Source organism: Monocercomonoides exilis, assembly GCF_001643675.1.
Source record: "Monocercomonoides exilis strain PA203 chromosome Unknown scaffold33-1116896, whole genome shotgun sequence".
Taxonomy (NCBI): domain Eukaryota; phylum Preaxostyla; order Oxymonadida; family Polymastigidae; genus Monocercomonoides; species Monocercomonoides exilis.
Window position 1 is genome coordinate 736,613 of NW_027150578.1, and position 20,217 is coordinate 756,829.

The window sequence follows — 20,217 nt, forward strand, 5'->3', positions numbered from 1 at the left end:
ATATGGAAGAGATCACTTTAGGTTTTCAGAAATACTTTTTTAATGGAGCAATTTGAAACAAAAGAACAATGGATCCAAGCTGCAGCAAGGTTAATTACAGAATTACGTACACTTCAAGCATCTATAAATGACAGACTTACTCAAATACGAAATGGGACCCCTCAACATACACTTGCTCGAAAACACTCAGATAACAAAAGAACATTGACTCAACTCGAAGGTTAATTATAATAATTTTATATATGTTAATTTCTTACAATAAATTTAAATGTTTAGCTCGAGCAACTCAAATTGTTAAGTCTCGCGAAACACTTATTCGTTCAGGTAAAATTGCAGGAGGAGATTCCATGTCAACGCAAAAGCAGGTTGATACAATAAATAATCAATTGAGAGAAGCACAACGATTGATGCTTGTTGGGGATGGCCCAACAGGAAATGCTGGGTATTTTTAATTTTTTGGGTTATTATTTCAAAAGCATCTTTATTCAAGATCCATTGATAGAACAAGAGAAACAGAAGAAACACGTGGAATGACAGCACAAGAAATGATGCAAGCAAATGAACAGCAAATAAATCGTTTGATATAATTATTAATAAGATATGATTATTATAGAAATACAATTGTGCTTTACAGAACAAGATGCAAAACTCGATCAAATAAACAATGGACTGCGAACTGAAATTGAAAAGGCAAAAGGAATTTCAAATACACTCGGTATTTTATCACTTTATATTCTTTTGATGAAAAAACTTAAATATTCAAAAAATTTTGACAGACGATCAAGAGAAACAAATCGACAGAACGAGCGGTAAAATGGATTCTAATGTTAATGAGATACATAGACAAGAGAAAAAAATGGACAAATTAATTACTGCAAAAACTTGCATTTATTATGTTATAATTGTTATTTTACTTATTGTTTTAATTGCACAAGTAGCATCGGGTAATTTTACCATGGGCTACCCTAGCAAAAAATAATTGATATTGTTTGTAAAGAGAATATTAATTCTGTTAAATGTATGTTTTGCAGTTTTTTTAAATAAATTTTTTTTTATATATTGAAGATTTGATTTTGTTGTTCTTATTGAAATATTTTAATTCGTTTTTAAAATTTTATTTTATAATACATCTCGAAATGGGGATATTCACTCCACTTGTTTTCTTTTATAATTTGATTTCACATCAATTATGCTCCAAAAAGGGTAACGATCAAAAAGATCAGAAAACTTTTGTTATTTTTTGCCATGGTGCCAAGATTATATGCTATAATATCTGCCAATTGGAAGGTGCTTTTTTCCATGTGGCTGCTTCTAGGTAAGATTACATTTTTATTTACATTTAATATTTTTCTATAAATATTTGCTTTTTTACAGGATCCTATTCAAACTTTTCAGCTTTATCTTTTCTTGATCTTTTGTCTGGAATATATTATTCTTTATTTTCTTATCCAACAGCGCTTCAAGGAAGAAAAGGTTCGCAATTTTTTTTAATTGAAACAATATTAAATTACGAAAATTTCTTTTAAATAACAGGAGTTGTTTTTGATTGGATTTTTTTGGTTATTACCATCATCTCCTCTCTTTGCAGCCTGTTTATTTATATTTTTTCAACGGTAGAAATCAAAAATTCTTTTGAAAATTATTTTGTTGTTTTTATGCTTCTTTGAAATCTTTCAGGTTTTGACAAGCAATGTTCAAATATCCGTTGCATTTGTTCTTTATGGTACATTGGAGTTTGTCTTTTGTGTTGTAAATATTTTATTAATGATTTATTTTAAATTTCGAAACATTAATTATAAAGTGGCATATCTACCGGAAAGATGATTTTTTCAGTACTTATTCATGCTATAACCATTGTAATTTCGGCGATTATACTTATTAATCACATTTCAACATCTATAACAATCTTCTCACGAACAAAAAATCGAGATTTTAGAGAAACGCAATACAATCAAAATTTTGGTGGATCATCTGAAAAAGAAGGAAAGACGTACATTAACGGATACACCGCCACAACCATTTTATCACCAATAGTGGCAGCAATTGAGGCAATACTCCTTAATGTTGCTGTGATACCGTCGATGAATGCATTTTTCTTTCCTCTTCTTCTAATGTGCGCAGTCTGTGCATTTTTCTTTGTGTTCCCACGACTCCACTTCAAAGGACTTGGATGGGGCGGAAGAGCATTGGAGGTTGAAGAAAGGAAAAAAGAAAACATGTTACTGCAGAGAAACAGGCAAAACATAGCTGACAGAACAGAAAAAGGAAAAGGAAAGAGAAAAAGGAACATGAATGGTAGCGAGATAGAGAGCAAAGGATTGCTCGAACAATCTGAGAAGTCATCATCATCATCATCATCATCTTCGGATTCTTCATCAGAAGACTCCACTACTTCCAGAGCCACATCCCATCTTCTGCACAGCGTGTTCCCACATGTGCAAGTACTGACATATGGAGCCATCATCTACATCGGCCTCCTCCTCCTCTTCTTCCACTGTGTGCAGATGGTGATTGTGCTCTCTTCACTCTCTGCACCTCCCCCATCTGCCTCTGCCTCTGCCTCTGCCTCTGCTGCTGCTGCGTCTTTTGTGTCTGCAGCAGCAGAAGAGCCACCCTCCACAGCCGAAGTGAAGCTGATCACCAACAAGCTGAGTGTGGTTGGCGTACCCTTTCTGATTGACATCAAAAGCGAGCTCTATCGACACCCTCAGCGCGACAAGGCGATGCACACGTCGCTCTACTTCCTCTGCCTTGTGATGGCGCTGTCAGGCTTTGTCCCTCCGCCGATGGTGAAAAACCCAGAGGAACGCAAAAGAGCATCGAAGGACAATGAAACAGCTGAAGGGAAAGAAGAGTCTCAAAGCTCACAACAAAAGGAAGAGGCAGAGAAACAAGGCAGTCAATCTGTGTCTTCAAACAAAAAAGCATCTTCCTCTTCGTCTTCTCATAACCGTCACAGTCAGACCTGTTCGGACGAGTTCTGCCATCTTCACCCGCGGCACACCTCTTCTTGGCGCCTGCTCTTTTCGTATGTCCCTCCCTCTCTGCGTTATCTCTCTCTCCTCTTCTCCTTTTTGGCTGTGCCATCAATGCCCGGCTGCATCGTGTTCATTGCTCCGCTGTTCCTGCTGGCGTCCTTTGTGCCTCACAGAGCCATCTTCCAGTTCCTCATCCGCATCTCCTCGTTCCTCCAGATGATTCTCGTCATCTTCCTCTACGTCCTCGTCACGCTTTCAATCGAAAGCATCGAGAAATTCCGCAACTCGTCCCATTTGATACAGACAAGCGACTTCAGACAGTCAGAACTCTTCACGTTTCTGCTGCTGTGGGTGGTCGGTGCGCTGATCTTCACCAACAAAATTAACAAATCACAGAAGGAAGAGAAGGAAAGAGAGGAGAGGCAGAACAATGGAGAAGAAGAGAAGATTGGAAGCAGAGGATTCGAGAACAATTACAGAGTTGAAAGAGAAAATGAAAGTGATATTCATCTTCATCATTCTCATTGCTCAACAAAGAGAGGAGGAAGAAGGAAGAAGCAGTCGTGCAACTGCAGCTTCAGCCATAAGCTTTCGTATTTCCTGAAACCAGCTGTTTCTGCTCTTCCAACCTTCGTCTTCACTTTTATTCCCATCTTTTTCCCGCTCTTTCTGCTCATCCACATCCACAACACGCCCATCAACTTTCTCTCCCTCGTCTTCTTCTTCGTCCCCATCCTCCCTCTTCTCCCCACATCCCTCTCTTCCTTCTTCCACACCCTCTCCTTCATCGTCTCTTCTCTCTCTCTCGTGTTCTGTGCTGCCACCAGCTTCTACCCAGCTGCTGTGCCTGTGCTCTTCAACACAAAGGTTAATCATCCAGTCATCGGAACACACGACTTACTCGCAGATGTCAGCAACGAGACCATCTCTGTTGTTGCCAGCATGTCCTTTGTCCTTCCGCTGGCTGTGTCTTTGCTGGTGATGCGTGCGTGGATCGACCAGAGCGAAATAGAAGTGGACGAAGTGGAAGAGGAAGAGGAAGGGGAATATCAAGAAACAAGATATGGCTTTGGAGAAGGTGATGGGAAAGAAGGGAGAAGAAGGGGAATAAATTGGATTGAGAAAGCAAGGCTGAAGCGACAGAAGGAGTTCAGAGCGAGGTCCATCTCTCGAATGTGGCATCGCTCGCATCACCAGTCGCAGCAGAACAGACATCCATCAGCACACTCTGCAGCATCTTCTGCATCAGCTTCATCCTTCTCTTCCTCATCTCCATCTTCTTCCTCTTCCTCCTCCTCTTCTTCTTCCTCTCAGCTTGCCCGCAAAACAAGCAATGCATACCAACTGCAGTCGAATGTAATTCCAACGGAGCCAATGCTTGTATCAGGCATTCCAGATGGCATCCTGCCAACAATTGAAAGGGAAGAGGAGGAAGAGAAGATGCGCAACGATGAAGAGATCGAGTTTCAGCGCGTTCAACAAGAAATGAGGAGGAAGATGAACAAAGCGAACGAGCATGATAGACAATCGGATATGAATCTTCAAGAGAGAGAACAGAAAAATGACAAGCGAATAAAGCCCCAGCAGATTCAGATCGAAAATAAAGAAGAAGAAGAAGAAGATTACGAAGAAGTCAATACATCATCTGAAGAATCTTCCTCCTCTTCTTCTTCTTCAAAGTCGTCCTCACTTTATGCTGAGCTTTCATACAGCGACAGGCAGACTGTCAAATACGGTGCTATTCCAAAAGCAGCCGACGATCCGAAGCGAGTCAAGTTCCGTTTTACGTCTTTTGTGGCTGTTGTTGTTGTAGCACACGAGGTGTTTCGCTGGATGACTATCATCATGACACTCCTGCTCTTCTTCCAGTTCACTAACACATCCCTCCTGCTCGTCTTCTGCCTCTTCTCCGTCTTCTTCCTCGTCGACCCAATCACAAAACCAGCCTCCAAAACAGACCAGCTGCACTCAGGTGGAGCAAGAGAGAGGAGAACATCTGTGTTTGTGATCATTGTGCTGTGCATATACACTTTTGTCTGCTATTTCTTCCACCACCACCTCATCTTCTTCGATGTGCTGCACTTGAATGAATCAAAAAGACTAGTCACTCGTCTCATGTTCTGCCTGGGGATCACTTTTTCACCTCTGACATACACAGAGACCACTCATTTGGGTGTGCGTTGCTTCGACTTCCAGCTGGTGCTGCTGTTCTGCCACTTGGCACTGTACCAGCTGAATGCACTGGCGAATGACGAGATTAATGCAGAGTGGAAGTGCAGCTGTGCCGTCTGCTGCAAAGACGACTGGAGCGAAGAGGAGAAGGAGAGGCTGCTTGAAAGAAGGATGTTTGGACACTTGGCTGAAGGTAAAGGAAGCATCAACAGCATCAGTAGTATCACGGAGAAAGAGAATGAAAACAAAAGCAGTGAAGTTTTAGGAGAAGATGGCAAGGATTCACAACAGGTAGCATCCTCAGTCTCATCAGATGCAAAAGGCAAGAACAGATTTCTGTGGATTGTGATGTCTGATGTTGAGATGTTCCCTTCACCGTTTCCTGCCTCTCTTCCGTCGCACAACCATCCCTACGATCTCTTCTATTCTCTTTTCCCTTCTCTCCATTCGTACTTCTCTGCCTGCATCTTCACCCTCATTCTCGTTCTGCGTGCTGCCCTTCCATTTGTCCTGTGTGTCTCCTTTGCCTACACTGAGACCATGGGCATTCCATATCTGATCATCTTGTGGATTCTTCTGAAGCTTCCTTTTATTCCACACGGCTCTTCTGACACAAACACAATGGATGGCACAGGCTCAGAGAAGCAGTCTAAGTCTAATTCTTTGTATTCGACGAAAGTGAGACACATCTTGCACTTCATCGTCTGCGCATGGGCAGCCATTTCTCTCTTTGTGTCTGTTACACTCACCCTTATTTCCTATCTCTTTGCCACTGGAACATTCACAAAAGCCGACAACATCCATTTCCTGAATGTTCTGAATCTTCTGTGCAAGTTCAAGCTGTGTGATTTGGGGAGAAATCCGACCGCTGTTCTTCCTTCCAAGCGATGGAACATCGATCTCCACCACATGTCCCACTGTATTGCACTGTTAGCTGTGCTTTTATGTGAAAGAGGAGAGACAGCTTTCCGCATCCTTCTATCGCACGACGATAGAGTTCTGAACTTTGAGGAGCAGTTTTTGCGATCACTGGAACTGAAGAAGGCACTTAAGAAGATGAGGAAGGAGATGCACAGTGAGATCAGAGCACTCCGCTGGAAGAAAGCGAAAAAAGCAGATGCCAAAGAGGAAATGGCTTCTACTTCTGATTCAGCTTCAGCATCAGCTTCAGCTTCATCATCTTCTTCAACGACAACATCGGGTCAGACAGAAGGAGCAGCAACAGCCAGTCATTCGTCGTGTATCTACAGATCAGTTGAGTCTTTGGAGGCTAAGCTCGGATTTCGAAGTGCAACTGGGCAAAATCAAGTGTCATCAGAGGCAGCAGCAGGAGCAGGAACATTCTCTTCTCGGCCGTCGATGTATGATGCGAATGTCTCCGCGCTGTGTGCGCAGAGTATGACCAAAGAAGAGCTGTTCCAAGGAGAGACACTCATTGACTACTCGCTTCTTTCCAGAGGAATCACCGCATTCACGCCAGTCTATCGCTTCATGGCACACACAATTTCCCTCTTCGCTGTCGAAGCCAACGCAGCAGTGTTTTACTTGTGCTGCTTTAATTTCTCTGCTTTTTCTTTTGTCAATGCGGTTGTCTGCTTTGGCGTTTGCTTCCTTTCAATGCGGAAGTCAACAGTGTTCTATTCAAAGAGACGCATATTCTTCTCCATCTTAATCTTCTTCGTTCTTATACAGGTCGTCTGCTTCTTTGCATTTGCCTTTCTTTCCCACATCTTCGAATACACCTGCTCCGAAAGCAAGCAAGCCAACCACGATTCGATGTGCAATGCACGCGACACCTTAAACACCATCCTGCGCATTTGTGGAATGATCAACAAAGAGTCCCTCCTCTGCTTGAGCATCCCTCTGCCCTGTCTGATCTCCACTGCCTCGCTTCTCTTTGAGAGCAAACCCAAACAAGATGTGAAGAAGGTGAAAGTCGTCAACATTGGAAATGTCGATGGAGAGCTGCCTTCTCGGCGATCAAAGAACTACAAGAAAACAAAGCCAAAGAAGAAAGTTATTACACACGACGGATATCAGAAACAAGAAGTTGAAGCACAGCCTGCTGTGGCGGAAGGAGGCGTGGATGACTCACTGTCACTGCCGAAGAATTGGGAAACATCCACGCCAGCTCAGATGGTGTCTATGAGAGGTGTGAATGAGCAGCAGTACTCATCAGCTCTGCACACAATTGAGCGCACGCAAAGAATGGGAGACGAAACAATCTATGATGAAGACGATGATGAAGACGAAGCAATTCTGCTGGAGATCACAGCAGGCACTTTGAAGGCAGCGAGAACAAGAGCTGATCAGAGGCAGAAAACAGAAGGAGCAGGACACTTCAGCTCAGAATATCATTCAGTGGGGATATTTTCTCGTTGGTCACTGCCATCTGTGAAAGATTTCCTGCTGGATGTGACTGAAATGCGGATTGAAGAGAAGGAGAACGAAGGCAGCAAACAGCCAGAGGCAAGCCAGTCATCATTGAAAGACCCATCTTCTGGCGGAGAGCGCATCAGCCGTTCAACTATTGCTGTTGATGTTGCACAGCCAAATCCTGATCCAAAGCCAGCGTCGATTGGCTCCCTGACCGTTGACGAGTTTGAGAAGATGGGCATCCCAAGACTAAACGAGGGCTCTTTCTATGCAGCACGATTTTTCGTGCCGATTCTTGTGGTGATTGTTATGTCCTGTCAGAAGTTCGGTGTTTTGTTCTTTGCCGCCTTTGTTGTGTGCCTCGTATTCATCCAAATGGGCAACGAGCTTATTCTGCACCCAGCTCTCTGGGCTGCTCCTCTCCTTGTTGTTGTGCTTCTTTTCTTCTTCCCTCTCTTTATTGCTCCCTTGCTCGAGATCTTTTCTGCGCTGAAGTATCAACCAGGAATACTCAGCACCGCTCAAATCCTGGTTGTATTCTATCGTCTCGCTTTCAATTCTTCCTTCCGCCTTGATACAGCCACAAAGAAGATCACTCAGCTGTCAGAGATCCAGAGGGTGATTGTGATGAATCTGGCAAAGCACAAAGCTGTGCTCCACTTTCTTGCATTTTTCAGTGTGCTTCTGATGGCTCGTACAATTCATCGTGTGCCAGCAGTTTCGCTTCTGAGGAGGATTGTGGAAGAGCGAGAACTGCAGCTGAAAAGGAGGTATTCTGTGTTGGGAAGAGAGCGAACTAAGGTGCTGAAAAGAAGGAGCAAAGCAGATGCAGATGAGAAAAAGTACGATGTGATGGAGGATGCACTGTTTTTAAGGTCACAAAAGATGAACGGTTCAGCAAGCCAATCAACATTCTCTGCATCTTCTGCTCATTCAACACCTTCTTCAAGACCCTTAGCGACAAATGCAGCGATTGGAACGTATTCTCCTAACAGCAATTACAACTTCAACGATACACTGAAGAGAGCAATTAGAGCATCACGGCGTCAAATCGAGGAAGAAGCACGCAAAAACGCGGAGATGAATAAGCTGCATGTTGCCGAAGTGGAACAAACATTCATTGAAAATGATTACACCATCCCGCCAAAGGAGTTTTTGCTGACGAAGCCATGGAACAGCTTCAAGGCATCTGTTGCTAGAATGTTCTTTACAGGCAAAGAACAACGAGAAGACATGGTGTTCAGCGAAGAGGAGCTGAACAATGCTCCACAATTCACAATCAAAGGAGATAAGATCACTGCTTCGCAATTTGGTGCTGCAAGCGGCTCAACAATGCAATTAACATCTTCAATGCGTGCTACACCTGCTCCTCTTCTGTCTCCATCTCCATCTCCTTCTCCTTCTCCTTCTCCAACTTCAGATGATGGCTCTTCGAATTCAATGACTTTTCCAAAAATATCTACAGTCATCGTTTGGATTGGAATGAAGAACATCTTTTGGGGTGTGTTGTCATTTCTGGAGAGTTATGTGGATTGGCTCATTCTTTTGACATGCATATGCTTCTTCTCTATGCTGGGTTATGCCTTTGCACCCTTCTTTATTGTTGCATTGAGCACAACATCATTCTTCTGCCTCACTCCATATCCATTTATGTGGCACTTCTCTGTGATTGCATTCGATGCAGGTGTTGTCATTTTGGGTGTAGTCCAACTGATTAATGGAGATGCTTTCAACCAGCTGTGGATGGTCCTTCCTCCGTTCATTGCTTTGTTCCTGATCCACTTTGTGAAAGAAGCCAATGGTCTGTTCTATGTTTCTCCGATGCGAGCATTCTCACATGTGTATGGAGTTGACTTAAACAGATATCTGAAAGAAAAAGCAGAGCAGAAAAGGAAGAAGAAGGAAGAGAAAGAGCGAGAAAAGGCGTACAAAACACAGATGAATTCATCTACTGGTGTTAATGCTTCAAAAATGCGTGCTTCAACCAAAACATCCTCCTCTTTAGTGGGAAATGAATCAAACATTCAAATGCCTGGATCAACACCATCTCCAGAAGAAGATGAACCAGACACCACTTCACTCAAAGGAAGGATATCTCTCTATTTTATGACTGCGCTTTCAGCAAAGTGCAAGTTGGGTGTGGGCTTCCAAGTGGCCAAGCTTCTTCTGGAATTATTGTCTATCGTTATTCTTCTCCTCTTCCCTTCGATGTTTACTCCACACTCTATCATCTCCGACAGCAAACCTCTTTCTTCACTTCTGAATGGAAACTTCCCTGCACTTGTGGTCATACTGCTTCTTGCGCACATCGTGATATGTGCGTTTGAGAGAGGGTGTTATGTCTCCCGCTCTCTCAGTTTCCGCGCACTTGGCACTCTTGCGGAGGCTCTTATTTTCATGTTAACGTATTTGTTCTTCTCCATCAACAACTTTGACTACTCTTCGGCTCGCCCCAATTCAGCTCGCGAATCTAGTGGGCTGTCGTTTGCTTTTTCGTTGTATTTCATCATCCGCGTTGTATCTCTGTGGCTTTCTGCACAGCAGGTGTCGCATGGATATCCCTTCGAGTCCACATCGCATATCGTTGATGGTCCAGAGTCTACTGGAACTGTCAACAAGCTTGGCTCCACAATTATCAACATTATTCCATTTGTGAGGGAGGTTTGTCTAGTGATTGATTGGTGTGTTACAGACACATCGCTGTCTTTGATGGAGTACGCACGTCTGGAAGATGCATATTCCGTGCTGTATTCCAGAAAGTGCAAACTTGCAGCGGACAAAGAAACAGAAAAATCGAACGAAGAGAAGTGGAGAAAACAACAAATGAAAAACGTTCCAAAGGAGCAGATGAAAGGCACCTTTGAACCAGAGAAATTTACTTTGAGTCCACCGCCTTCTTCATTTGTGGGAGAAGCAGTTTCAAAAGTTGTTCGACTGGCAATCGGCTTTGGCATTGTGATAGGTGTCATCGCTCTCATTTGGGTTCCACTTGCGCTTTTCTCTGATTTGGGGATTGGAGTGACAGAGAATCCAGTTGAAAGCGGTCAGCTTGCTGTGACATTCCCGTCAGTTCCGCAGTTGTTCACAACATACACAGAGTCTGTTGCAAGATACACTGAAAATGATGTTGGAGAAAGCGGAATCGACCCTGCGCTTTTGACACCCACAGAAAAGAAGAGTGTATATCGGATTGACTTCGCATCGTCGTCTGCAACGTATTTTGATCTAACTGCAACGGCAATGAAGGAGCTGAAGGAGAGGCTTTACAAGCGTGCAAAAGGTCCAGAGAAGGAAGATCCGATCAAAAAGAAGGAGAATGAAAAGAATTTTGCTGTTGAATTCAATTTTGCCGTTCGACGTGCGAATCAGATGAGCAATGAATCAATTCACATTGTCAATCGACACTCGCTCAGCAAAGAAGAAACATTTTGTTTGTATCGGCTGTTGGAGTATCCATCGCCAACACCAATATGTTCTTTATCTCTTCCTATCCACAGAGTGTATATGCTTACTCCACAGGATACAGCAGTTCCAATTAACCTCAAAAATGGTGGTGACACAATATCTCTTAATTTGGGTTATCTTGAGGAGGAAGAAAACGATTGGATTGCAGGTGCAAATGCAGATATGGAAAATTCGGAGTATTTGAATGAAAGCATACACAACACTTTCCATTCTTCATCTTCATCCAAAGTGAAGCGTTCCAATGCCGGAACAGGACGTTACTTCTTCTCTTTATCTCCAGCCATTGATTTGAAAGTCATTGCACAACCAACTCCACAGAAGCTGCTGTCTTCTCGTGGTCTGATGGGTATCTACTTGACGTATGTTCTGTTGGTGTCAAGTTCTCTCCTCCGACCTGCTTTGTCTGGCTTTACATCCTCCTTGCTCCATACGCAGTTGGGTTGTGTTGATGGACTTCTTGAGTTTTGTGCCTCGATCTTCAGAAAGAGAAGAAAAGGGCAGTTGAGAGAAGAAAACGTGATGTATCATGTTCTTGTTGAGATACTCAGGAATCCTCTGCTTCTTCTTGCAATTACGGAGCCATCGTCTCGTCCGAAGTGGATGGAAGTGCTGGCTGAAGTGGAGGACGAAGAAGGAGTTCAGGGAAGCCAAAATGGAAGGAGACGTCGTGGCAACAATCTTGACGATGGAGAAGACGATGATGGTGACGACGACAATGACAACTTCGGATTCTATGGTGGAGTAGAAGAACATTTTGAAAATGAGAAAAAGAATGTGAATGGAAGCACTTTCCACGGAATCAAATCCGAAGAGGAAGAGACACAAAACGTTACAAAAAGGAATGACATTGTAGCAGAAAAAGCAGAACAAAAGGAGACTCAAATCCTTCCACAAACTCTTTCGGAAGAAATCGAAGCAAAAAAGACTGAATAGGTTTTGATGAGTGTGTTATTGTTTTTATAACCAGAATTGGTTGATTATCCTCTTTTCATAATTATTTAAAAATTGTTCGTGTGAATTATTTTGTTCTTGCTATGTTTTTGTTCTATTTCTTTTTATTTTATTTTATTTTAATTATTGTTAGTTTAAAAATCTGTATGAAAAAAAAAAAACGAGGTTTATAAATAAATATTTCTTTTTTTTCCAAGAAAGATTTTTTAAAAAAACAAAGATTATTGGCAAATATTGTAATCTTACATACGAATAGCGATCGTGAAGTGATATATAACACTGTTAAAAATTCACATAGCAATAATTCATCATCCGATAGGTTCAATATCATCATCAATCAAAGAAGGAATTGCAACATATGACTGATGAAATGAACGAGAATCTTCATCTGTCTGTTTACGTTCTATTGGAATATCAGTAAGTCCGATATCTTCTCCTTCATCCTCCTCATCCTCATCAAACATGAAGGATGACCTTTTCGTTGTTGCCCATTTGACAACATGAAGAATAGAAGACAACGGAACATATGTTCGAGTTGCAGCCCCACGACATACGGATGATAGAGGCAAAGATGGAAGAGCAGGATTCCAGAAAGAACAACTCATGCATCGGGTTGAGAGGAATTTCAGCGATTGCGCAGAAAAAAGTGAAGAAAACGCAACTTTTGATACGATTGGCGCTTTTAGTTGTTCAATCTTGTTTACAGGTGGAGGTGCGACTTTTGGCAGAAGCTTGGCTGCTTCTGCCTTTGCATTCAACTTTTGCTCTCTCATTTTCTGGCCAAGTCTTGTTATTTTACTGATGACTGAATTCTTTTGCTGCGACAGAGCAGGCAATGGAGCTGTCGAAGAGCCAATTTGAGTAGAGGAAACATTCAAATTCTGAGAAAAGGATGAAGGAGTGTTTGTATTCATCGCTCTTTGTGTAAAAATTGGCTGGGATTTCTTTGGAGAGGATGGCGGTGACCGGATGGGAGATGATAAGAAAGCAGATTGAGAAAAAGTGTTGTGAATTTGAGTATATTTCATAGGATGAGTCTCTTGTGCTGTTTGTGGAGGAACAAAAAGTGTGAATTCAACGTTTGGGATGAGTGAGAAGAGAGACAAAAACGGAAGTATGTCTGTCATAAACTCCTTTGAAAGGGAACTTGTTGGATGCAACTCTCCAAATGACACACTCACATCTGTGCTAAGAGTGTTGAATGAAAATGATTGCATCTCGTAATGTTTAGAAGACGGAGAGAATCGCTGGACAACAGAAGTCCTTGTCATTGGAGCACTGTTGGCTGCAGCAAGTGCCACTATTTCCTGCTTGTACTCCTTCAACTCATTCGCAGCATGGAAAAATTGAGGCTTGTTCAGCGGCTGCAATGCAGTGAAAGAAGAATTCGATGAATGAACGGGATCACCTGATGTATTCAGCAGAAGACGCTTTTGGTTTTTTCTGCGCCCACAAACACAGCCCCATCCCAAGAGGATAAGCGGAAGAGCTGCAATTGCATGGGATAGTGAATATGAAAGAGAAGAGGCGACAGATGTGTTAGAAGGAGAAAGAGAGGATGACGTGTATGAAGTGACTGTCAAGCTGTCTGCCAGAAGCAGTGTGTCTGAAAGAAGATGTGTGAACACTCCGAACTCGGCAGTCGTTGCAGAAGAAGGGCTGCTCATGTACTCTTCAAAGAAGGACGAATGAAATGGCAAAAATGAAGTGCTGTTGTTGAATGTGAAAGGTTGACATGAGAAGGAAGATGAATACGATGATGTGGATTTATACGACGCAATGGTTGAGTTGTGAGATGTGTTGAATGAAGTGGCAGGTGCTGATGTGGTGATAGGCTGATACAAAGGATAGTGCTCGTGAATGAACAACGCAAATGACTGAAATGTGACAGAGCTGGAGAGAAGATTCTGATACACATCAATCGTCTGCACCGGTTGAGAAGCACTGTCAGATAGAGGAATCGATATTTCAGATGCACCAGAATCAAACGAAAGAAGATTAGAAAAGGATTCATTGAAGTGAAACGAGCTTTCAAGTTCCTTGACTCTTTGCTGGGCTGCCTTCCAATCGTCTTCATCATCCAAAGTGAAATTGGCCTCATACCATTCTTTCATTCCCTTTGATGAAAACTCTCTTTTCCTGTCAGATGCTTCATGGCTCAGCTGATGAAAAGGATAAAGCAGTTCGTGTTTCCATTCATTTTTATGAGAGCAAAAATTCAGCTGCGAGTTCTGTCCAGTCATCTGAGTTGCTTTGAATGCTGCTTCCACTTCGGCTGCAAGAAGATCGTCGAATTCGTCTTCAAACTTAAATTCCTCCTTTTCTGACTGATGTGGAGAAAACCTCATTCCAACACTTGCAATCTTGCTGTCTTTGAATGAGACATCAGAACTTTGCTTGGAAGGCTTTTTGGCTGTTTTTGTTCTCTTTGTTTGTCTATTTTCTTTGGATGCTGAGCTTTTCGATGGAGAATCTTGCGGTTTATTCTTTGATTGTGTTGTTTTTGAATCTTCTTCAGTTTTGTTCGCGAGAAATCTTGCAACCAAATGAAACAGCTCAACAGATGAGTCTTTGCCCACAATCGACCGAAGAGAAGATGAGATTGAAGACGTGCTGCTTTCTGACTTGGAAAAAAGCGCATCTTTCAGCCGAGATGACAGAAAGGATGAAGAAATCTGTTGTTGTTGAGGTGCCGACCGAGACATTGAATGAAGAAAAGAAGGCTGAGTCAACGAAGATGGCAGTTGGGTTTGCGGAAGATATGTCAATGAATCCTCTTTCGGAGGTGTGTTTGCAAGTGCAGAAGAAGAAGAAAATGATGAGGATGATGATATTGGAGACTTCTTTTGATTTGGAGGTGTGAGAGTGACAGTTTTAGGCGAAAATGAAAGCATAGAAGCAGAAACTGCCACTGGAGAATGAGACAAAGTCGATTTAAGTGGAGAGTGTGTTGCATTGACAGAGCCAGTTGGTGATTTAGTTGATGAATGAGAAGAAGGTGAAGAAGAGAGAGAAGAAGAAGAAGAAGATGATGATGATGATAAAGTGGCTGTCTGACTTCCTTCAGAGTAAAGTCCCATCAGCCGAACATTCCATCCGCCTTTCATAAGCTCTGAAAGGGACATCACACTCTTTTTGCTCTGTTTTTGATTCGAAGGAGAAGACGATGCTGAATTGCTCTTTTGGGAATTTGATGTGAATGACTTTGAAAATGAGACAGAAGGAGGAGATGACGAGGCAGATTTTGCTGATTTGTTCCTGGCAGATGGCGAAGGCTGTGCAGGGAATGAAATCAAACAAGGAGATGGAGGAGGAGACAGCGATATTTCAGACGACGCACTTTTTTTGGAAGCCTCATCCAATTTTTTTGCTTCTTTCATAGAATTTTCTGTTTCAAGTGATTTTTTGATTGCTTTTATATATTCTTGTTCTCCTTCATTTTGCTTGCTCCTTTCTGCAGATGATCTTTCTATTGCTTCCCACACAGAAAGCGCGTTAAGTGCATTTCTGATGTCACCTCCAGCAGCATCAACGATAAGAGAGACAACATCAGAAGACGGTTTTGTAGAAATGTTGGCTTTGATGTGCTCTGCATTCGCCTTTTCTACAATTCTTTTCATCAAAGTTGGGGCGACTTCATTAAACCTGTAAGAAATAAATGTTATGGAATGGTAATAGTTAAGAATAACAGATAATCAAATAACACAACTTTATCAAGCGGAAAAAATTTCTTTGCCCCTTCAATTTTGAGATTAAAAAATCATCTTCGGTTGTTGAACGTGTTGTAGTCAGAATGAGAACAAGTCCAATAGTTGAATTTGGCGAAGCTTCTATAAATGAACTTTGCTGATAGGAGCATGAAAAAGCTTCAAGTTCAGAAATAAACTTTCGTTGATCTTGAAGAGAAGAAAAAAGTGGAAGTCCGTCTATCAAGAGCATTGATCTTTCATCATTTCGCGCAGTTAAAGAAGCCTTATGAGAATGCTTTGGACGACTCATTGAATTTGTTGAAGAATTTGACGATAATGGAGAATCATCGTCAAAAGAAATGTCAAGAGAAGAATAACTAAAATTTCAAGAAAAAGGAAAAAAATAATTTAACATTTCCAATAAAACATATTACTCATCACAAAAATAGAAAAATACCGTTTTCCTTGAAAAAGAAACTCGTGAATTCGTTGAATCTTTGATGAATAAAGAGAAGTGAACTCATCGTATGGTTCGTTATGTTGGACACCCGAAGAAACATCTTCCCATTCACGTATAGATATGTTAAATGTTTTGCAAAGAGCACGAATACAACAAGTTTTCCCAGAGCCAGTTGGACCATAAACAACAAGAATGCCTTCTGGACGAGCCAAACTACGCTTTTCCAGAACACTAATTTGTTGTTGAAACCAACTTTTAACTTCTAACACTTTTTTCTTATGTATATCTAAATCCTCCTCATTTATCACTCTATCATTCATTTCAGATCTATTATTCCCTTTCAATTTTTGAAATCAAATGGTTTTTCAAAAAATGAAAAATTGCAGAAATGAAAGAGAAATATAATATTAACAATGATTTGAAAGTTTGCAATATGAATTTTTATAAATTATCGACCATAATGAGAAAGCAAACAAATTTTTAAATTGCTATTCTCTGAATAAATTTTGGATAAGTCAAAAAGTTAAAATTGCACACTGTTTAATTTTTATTAGTTTCTTTCTTTTTTATATCGTAAGTTATTTTTCTATCTTTTTAGATGTCATCTCCGATAATTAATCAACTTCTTCAAACAAAACAGGAAGGATATTCACGATTACATCAAGATCCACATTCTCCACTGCAACCTTCTATTTCTCTTCAGCCAAATACGTTTCAAGCTGAAAGGACGCAAAATGAACAAGATTTCAAAATAAGAAACAGTAAATCTCTCCTTGGAAGAGTCGGACAATTTCTGGAACAACGAAGACAACTTGAAGAAAAAAATCGTCCTGGAGGTACTTGTGAACATTTGTTACCAAATATCATTTTGGCTTCGATTGAAAACAGCGAAAAAGAAGAAATACTTCAACCTGAAGAAATTGATCCATACACAGAAAAAAACTTGGTAAGCGACCAACTTTTAATTCGTAAGGATTCTTCTCATCCATTGGACACACTTACGGAAAGAGACAGCGAAGAGCAAGAAATTGATGAAATTGAAAAAGCAAACAAAGACTCTCCACAAAAAAGATCAAAATCCCCTTTCAAAAATAGAAATAAAAGGCCATTTCCAAGATTAGTGAAGCGTAAGAATAAACCAAAACGACAATTAAAGCCGTTTTTCGAACGTTTAAAAGATGATGAACACGTAAGAGAAGAAAAAATGAAAAGACTTCAACAAGAAGAAGAAGAAAAGAAACAAAAGGAAATTGAACAGTGTTCATTTAAGCCAACGATAAATGAAAATAAGAAAAAAGAACATTCACAAACATTGCATCAGAAAGAATTATTCGAAGATGAATCAACTATTCCAACACAGATGAATTTACAGCAGCTTCATCTTCCTTCAGGATTTAATGGCATTCCATTCGGTTTTACGAATCCATCGTCAATGATTTTAAACTCATCCACTCAAAATACTCAATCAGTTACACAGCCAAATTCGATTCTTGGGCACTCTCAAATGTCAACAACGGACACAGCCACAGTCCGTCAAAACGTGCCTCCTGAAGAAAGATTACTAAATTGGGGAAAGAAGCGAGACCAACGAAATGAAGAGCTGAAAAGACTTTTTGAAGAAAAAGAAATGGCAGAAGCGACTTTCACACCTGAAACTACACCATTGCCGCATCCAACAACACCTCGTTCTATATCACATGGAAGTACAAGAACAACGCCAATCAAAAACAGTTCAATGGATGAAAAATTTCAGAAACAGCAGCTGTCTGCAAGACTTACTGCGCGCTCAAGTTTTAAAGATGCTTCAGAAAAGAATGGAGAAGATGGAGCGATTAGTGCACAAAGTCAAAAAGAAAAAGAAACTAATGAAGAAGAATTCTCTGAAAACGAGGAAATTTCAGAGAATCATCGAGAAGAAACACAAAACAAAACAAAGAAGGCACAAGGCAAGCCCTCTTCAGTTGATGCCTATTTGCAGCTCAATCCATTTTTCCGATTGACACACATTTCTCGTCCACGAGATGCTCAAACGCTGCTTCAAATGGAAGAAGAGGAAGAAATGAACAAATCAAAAGAAAGTGATGATAAAGCGAATTCTACAAAAGAAAAATCATTTCCCGATGAAAATGAGTTGAAAATCAAAAGGCTTCTCAATCAAGAAGTCAATAGCTCTCTTACAACATCAGTTTCATTCCCAACTCCATCCAAGTCTCCCAACATAACAATGCAGACACCTTCTTGGCAGCATCCATTTGTTCCGCCGCTGCATCTCTCGCCTCAGCAAGGAAGCTCATTAACATCTCCATCTTCGCGTTCTCTACAGGCTCAGCATCAATCATCTCTATCTAACACACCATTCACTAACACTGGTTCTGTTCCACAAAGGCGTCCAAATAATCAGAATGTCTTTCAGCAGTCACAGCCACCTCAAACTCCCATGTCTTCCTCTCGTTCCATTTCATCCGCCACTTCAATGAAAACTCCTGTTCAGCTTATTTCTTCGCAATTCCCTCCTCTTTCTTCTGGATTGCCACAAATACCTCTTCTTTCGTCGAATTTATTCACTCTTTCGCTCTCTTCGAACACTCCATTCACGTCAGCTGCTTCTGTCTCTCCTTCTCACATGTCCACTCCAATACACCCGCCTCAATCTAATCAATTTTCCACATTGTTGACTCCTCAAACAGACCGTCCGCTTTTTTCGTTTGACGCATCTTCTGCTCCTCAGAATGACTTCAGTCAATCTATTCCTCAATCAACCACACCAACATATCAGCAGACAAATGCATCAGCTTGTTCATCTCGCAGCATGCGACCTCAGTCAGCCCGAAGAAGCACAAGAACAACACCCGAGCAGACAAACTCTCAAAGACGTGGGCAGATGTCATATCGCAGCTCAGCCATGACAACTCGAACAGCCTCATCCGCTTTGACAACACCCAAAATTAGTGTGCCAAAGAATGCTGCAAATGCACAGAATGAACAGAAGAATGGACCTCCAGCTTCGCCTGGATGTCGTCGCCCGCACACGGCATTTACATCTCCTTCGACTTATTCTCCATCTTTTGTTGCATTTTTGGAGAGGCAGGAAAAAGCAATGAGACAGCTGCAGAAAAGGAAATATGGAGAAGAGTTGGCAAACATAAAAGAAAAAGAAAAAATGAAGAAGAAGAGGAAAGAAGAGAGAAGGAAGGAAAGGGCTGAATGGAGAGAGGAAAGAGAAAGAAGGTTGAAACTGTTTCAGAAACACGAAGAAAAAGAAAGAAGAAAGCAAGAAAAAATGGAGCAATTGAAAAAAAGACAGGAAGAACGAGATTCTACTCATTTGGATCCAGAACAACAGACTTCAGGGGAAGAAAAAGAAAAAGAAAAAGAGGACGAATACGGAAGCAATGAATATGAAACAGATGATGAATCTGAGGAAGAGCTTCTGTCGCTTCTCACAGCAACTCCAGATTCGCTCCAGTCTTTGAGCGAAGAGTCGAGTCTTTCTTCGACCATTCTAAATGAATATGACAATGAAGACGATTCAGACAGCAGGATGTGGCGCTCACAACGCTCAGTGTCGACAAGGCGAATGAGCAACAGCCAGAAAAGAGGGGTGGATGCTTTGAGTCAAGGCGATGAAGAAAGGAAATGGAGAGAAAGAAAGATGGCTGCAGAGCGAGTTGCAGAGGCAGAAAGCTCGAAGACGCCTTTCCGTCCATCCATTGATGAAGCAGCTAAGAGAACAGAAGGGAAACTCAGCAGATTTTTTAAGAAAGTGAATGAAGCGAAATCAGAACAGAGTCAATTTGAGGAAGATGCAGACTACGAAAACATAACTTCAGAAGGGCAAAATGGAACGAATAGAAGGCTGTCAATTCCGTCTGTCCACAAAGCGAGCCCAGCAAGTTCAGAAGTGATTGTTGGTGTGAAAGAGGACTATTTGGAGTGGGTGAAAAAAGAAGATGAAAAAAAGCAGAAGGTCAGAGAAGCTGTTATTAAAGAAAGAGAGAAAAATGAGTTGAGCCAGTGCACTTTCCATCCACGCATAAACAAAGGAACAAGAAGAACAACTGTGCTTGTTCAAGCTCGACTTGCTGATATTTGAGACATTGTAATATTCTTTCTTTGATTATTTATC

The 20,217-nt window shown here is 41.4% G+C and overlaps 3 protein-coding genes across 3 annotated transcripts; 2 read left to right on the plus strand and 1 right to left on the minus strand.

Annotated features, from left to right (window-relative positions):
* Positions 1–16: 16 nt before the first annotated feature.
* Positions 17–12,116, plus strand: MONOS_8797 (putative piezo-type mechanosensitive ion channel component 1/2). The gene is made up of 7 exons (XM_067879236.1): positions 17–220; positions 277–442; positions 503–576; positions 635–715; positions 777–934; positions 1,678–1,733; positions 1,802–12,116. Exons 1-7 carry the CDS (start codon positions 43–45, stop codon positions 11,922–11,924), a joined length of 10,836 nt encoding a protein of 3,611 aa, XP_067724434.1. The 5' UTR covers positions 17–42; the 3' UTR covers positions 11,925–12,116.
* Positions 12,117–12,250: 134 nt separating this feature from the next.
* Positions 12,251–16,411, minus strand: MONOS_8798 (putative cell cycle checkpoint protein; the record flags this gene model as incomplete). The annotated part of the gene is made up of 3 exons (XM_067879237.1): positions 12,251–15,587; positions 15,652–16,008; positions 16,089–16,411. 3 exons carry the CDS (start codon positions 16,409–16,411, stop codon positions 12,251–12,253), a joined length of 4,017 nt encoding a protein of 1,338 aa, XP_067724435.1.
* A 139-nt stretch (positions 16,412–16,550) lies between these two features.
* MONOS_8799 (uncharacterized protein) lies at positions 16,551–20,184 on the plus strand (the record flags this gene model as incomplete). Its single annotated transcript, XM_067879238.1, has 2 exons — positions 16,551–16,629; positions 16,690–20,184. The coding sequence occupies exon 2, from the start codon at positions 16,690–16,692 to the stop codon at positions 20,182–20,184; it is 3,495 nt and encodes a 1,164-aa protein (XP_067724436.1). The 5' UTR covers positions 16,551–16,629.
* Positions 20,185–20,217: the final 33 nt, after the last annotated feature.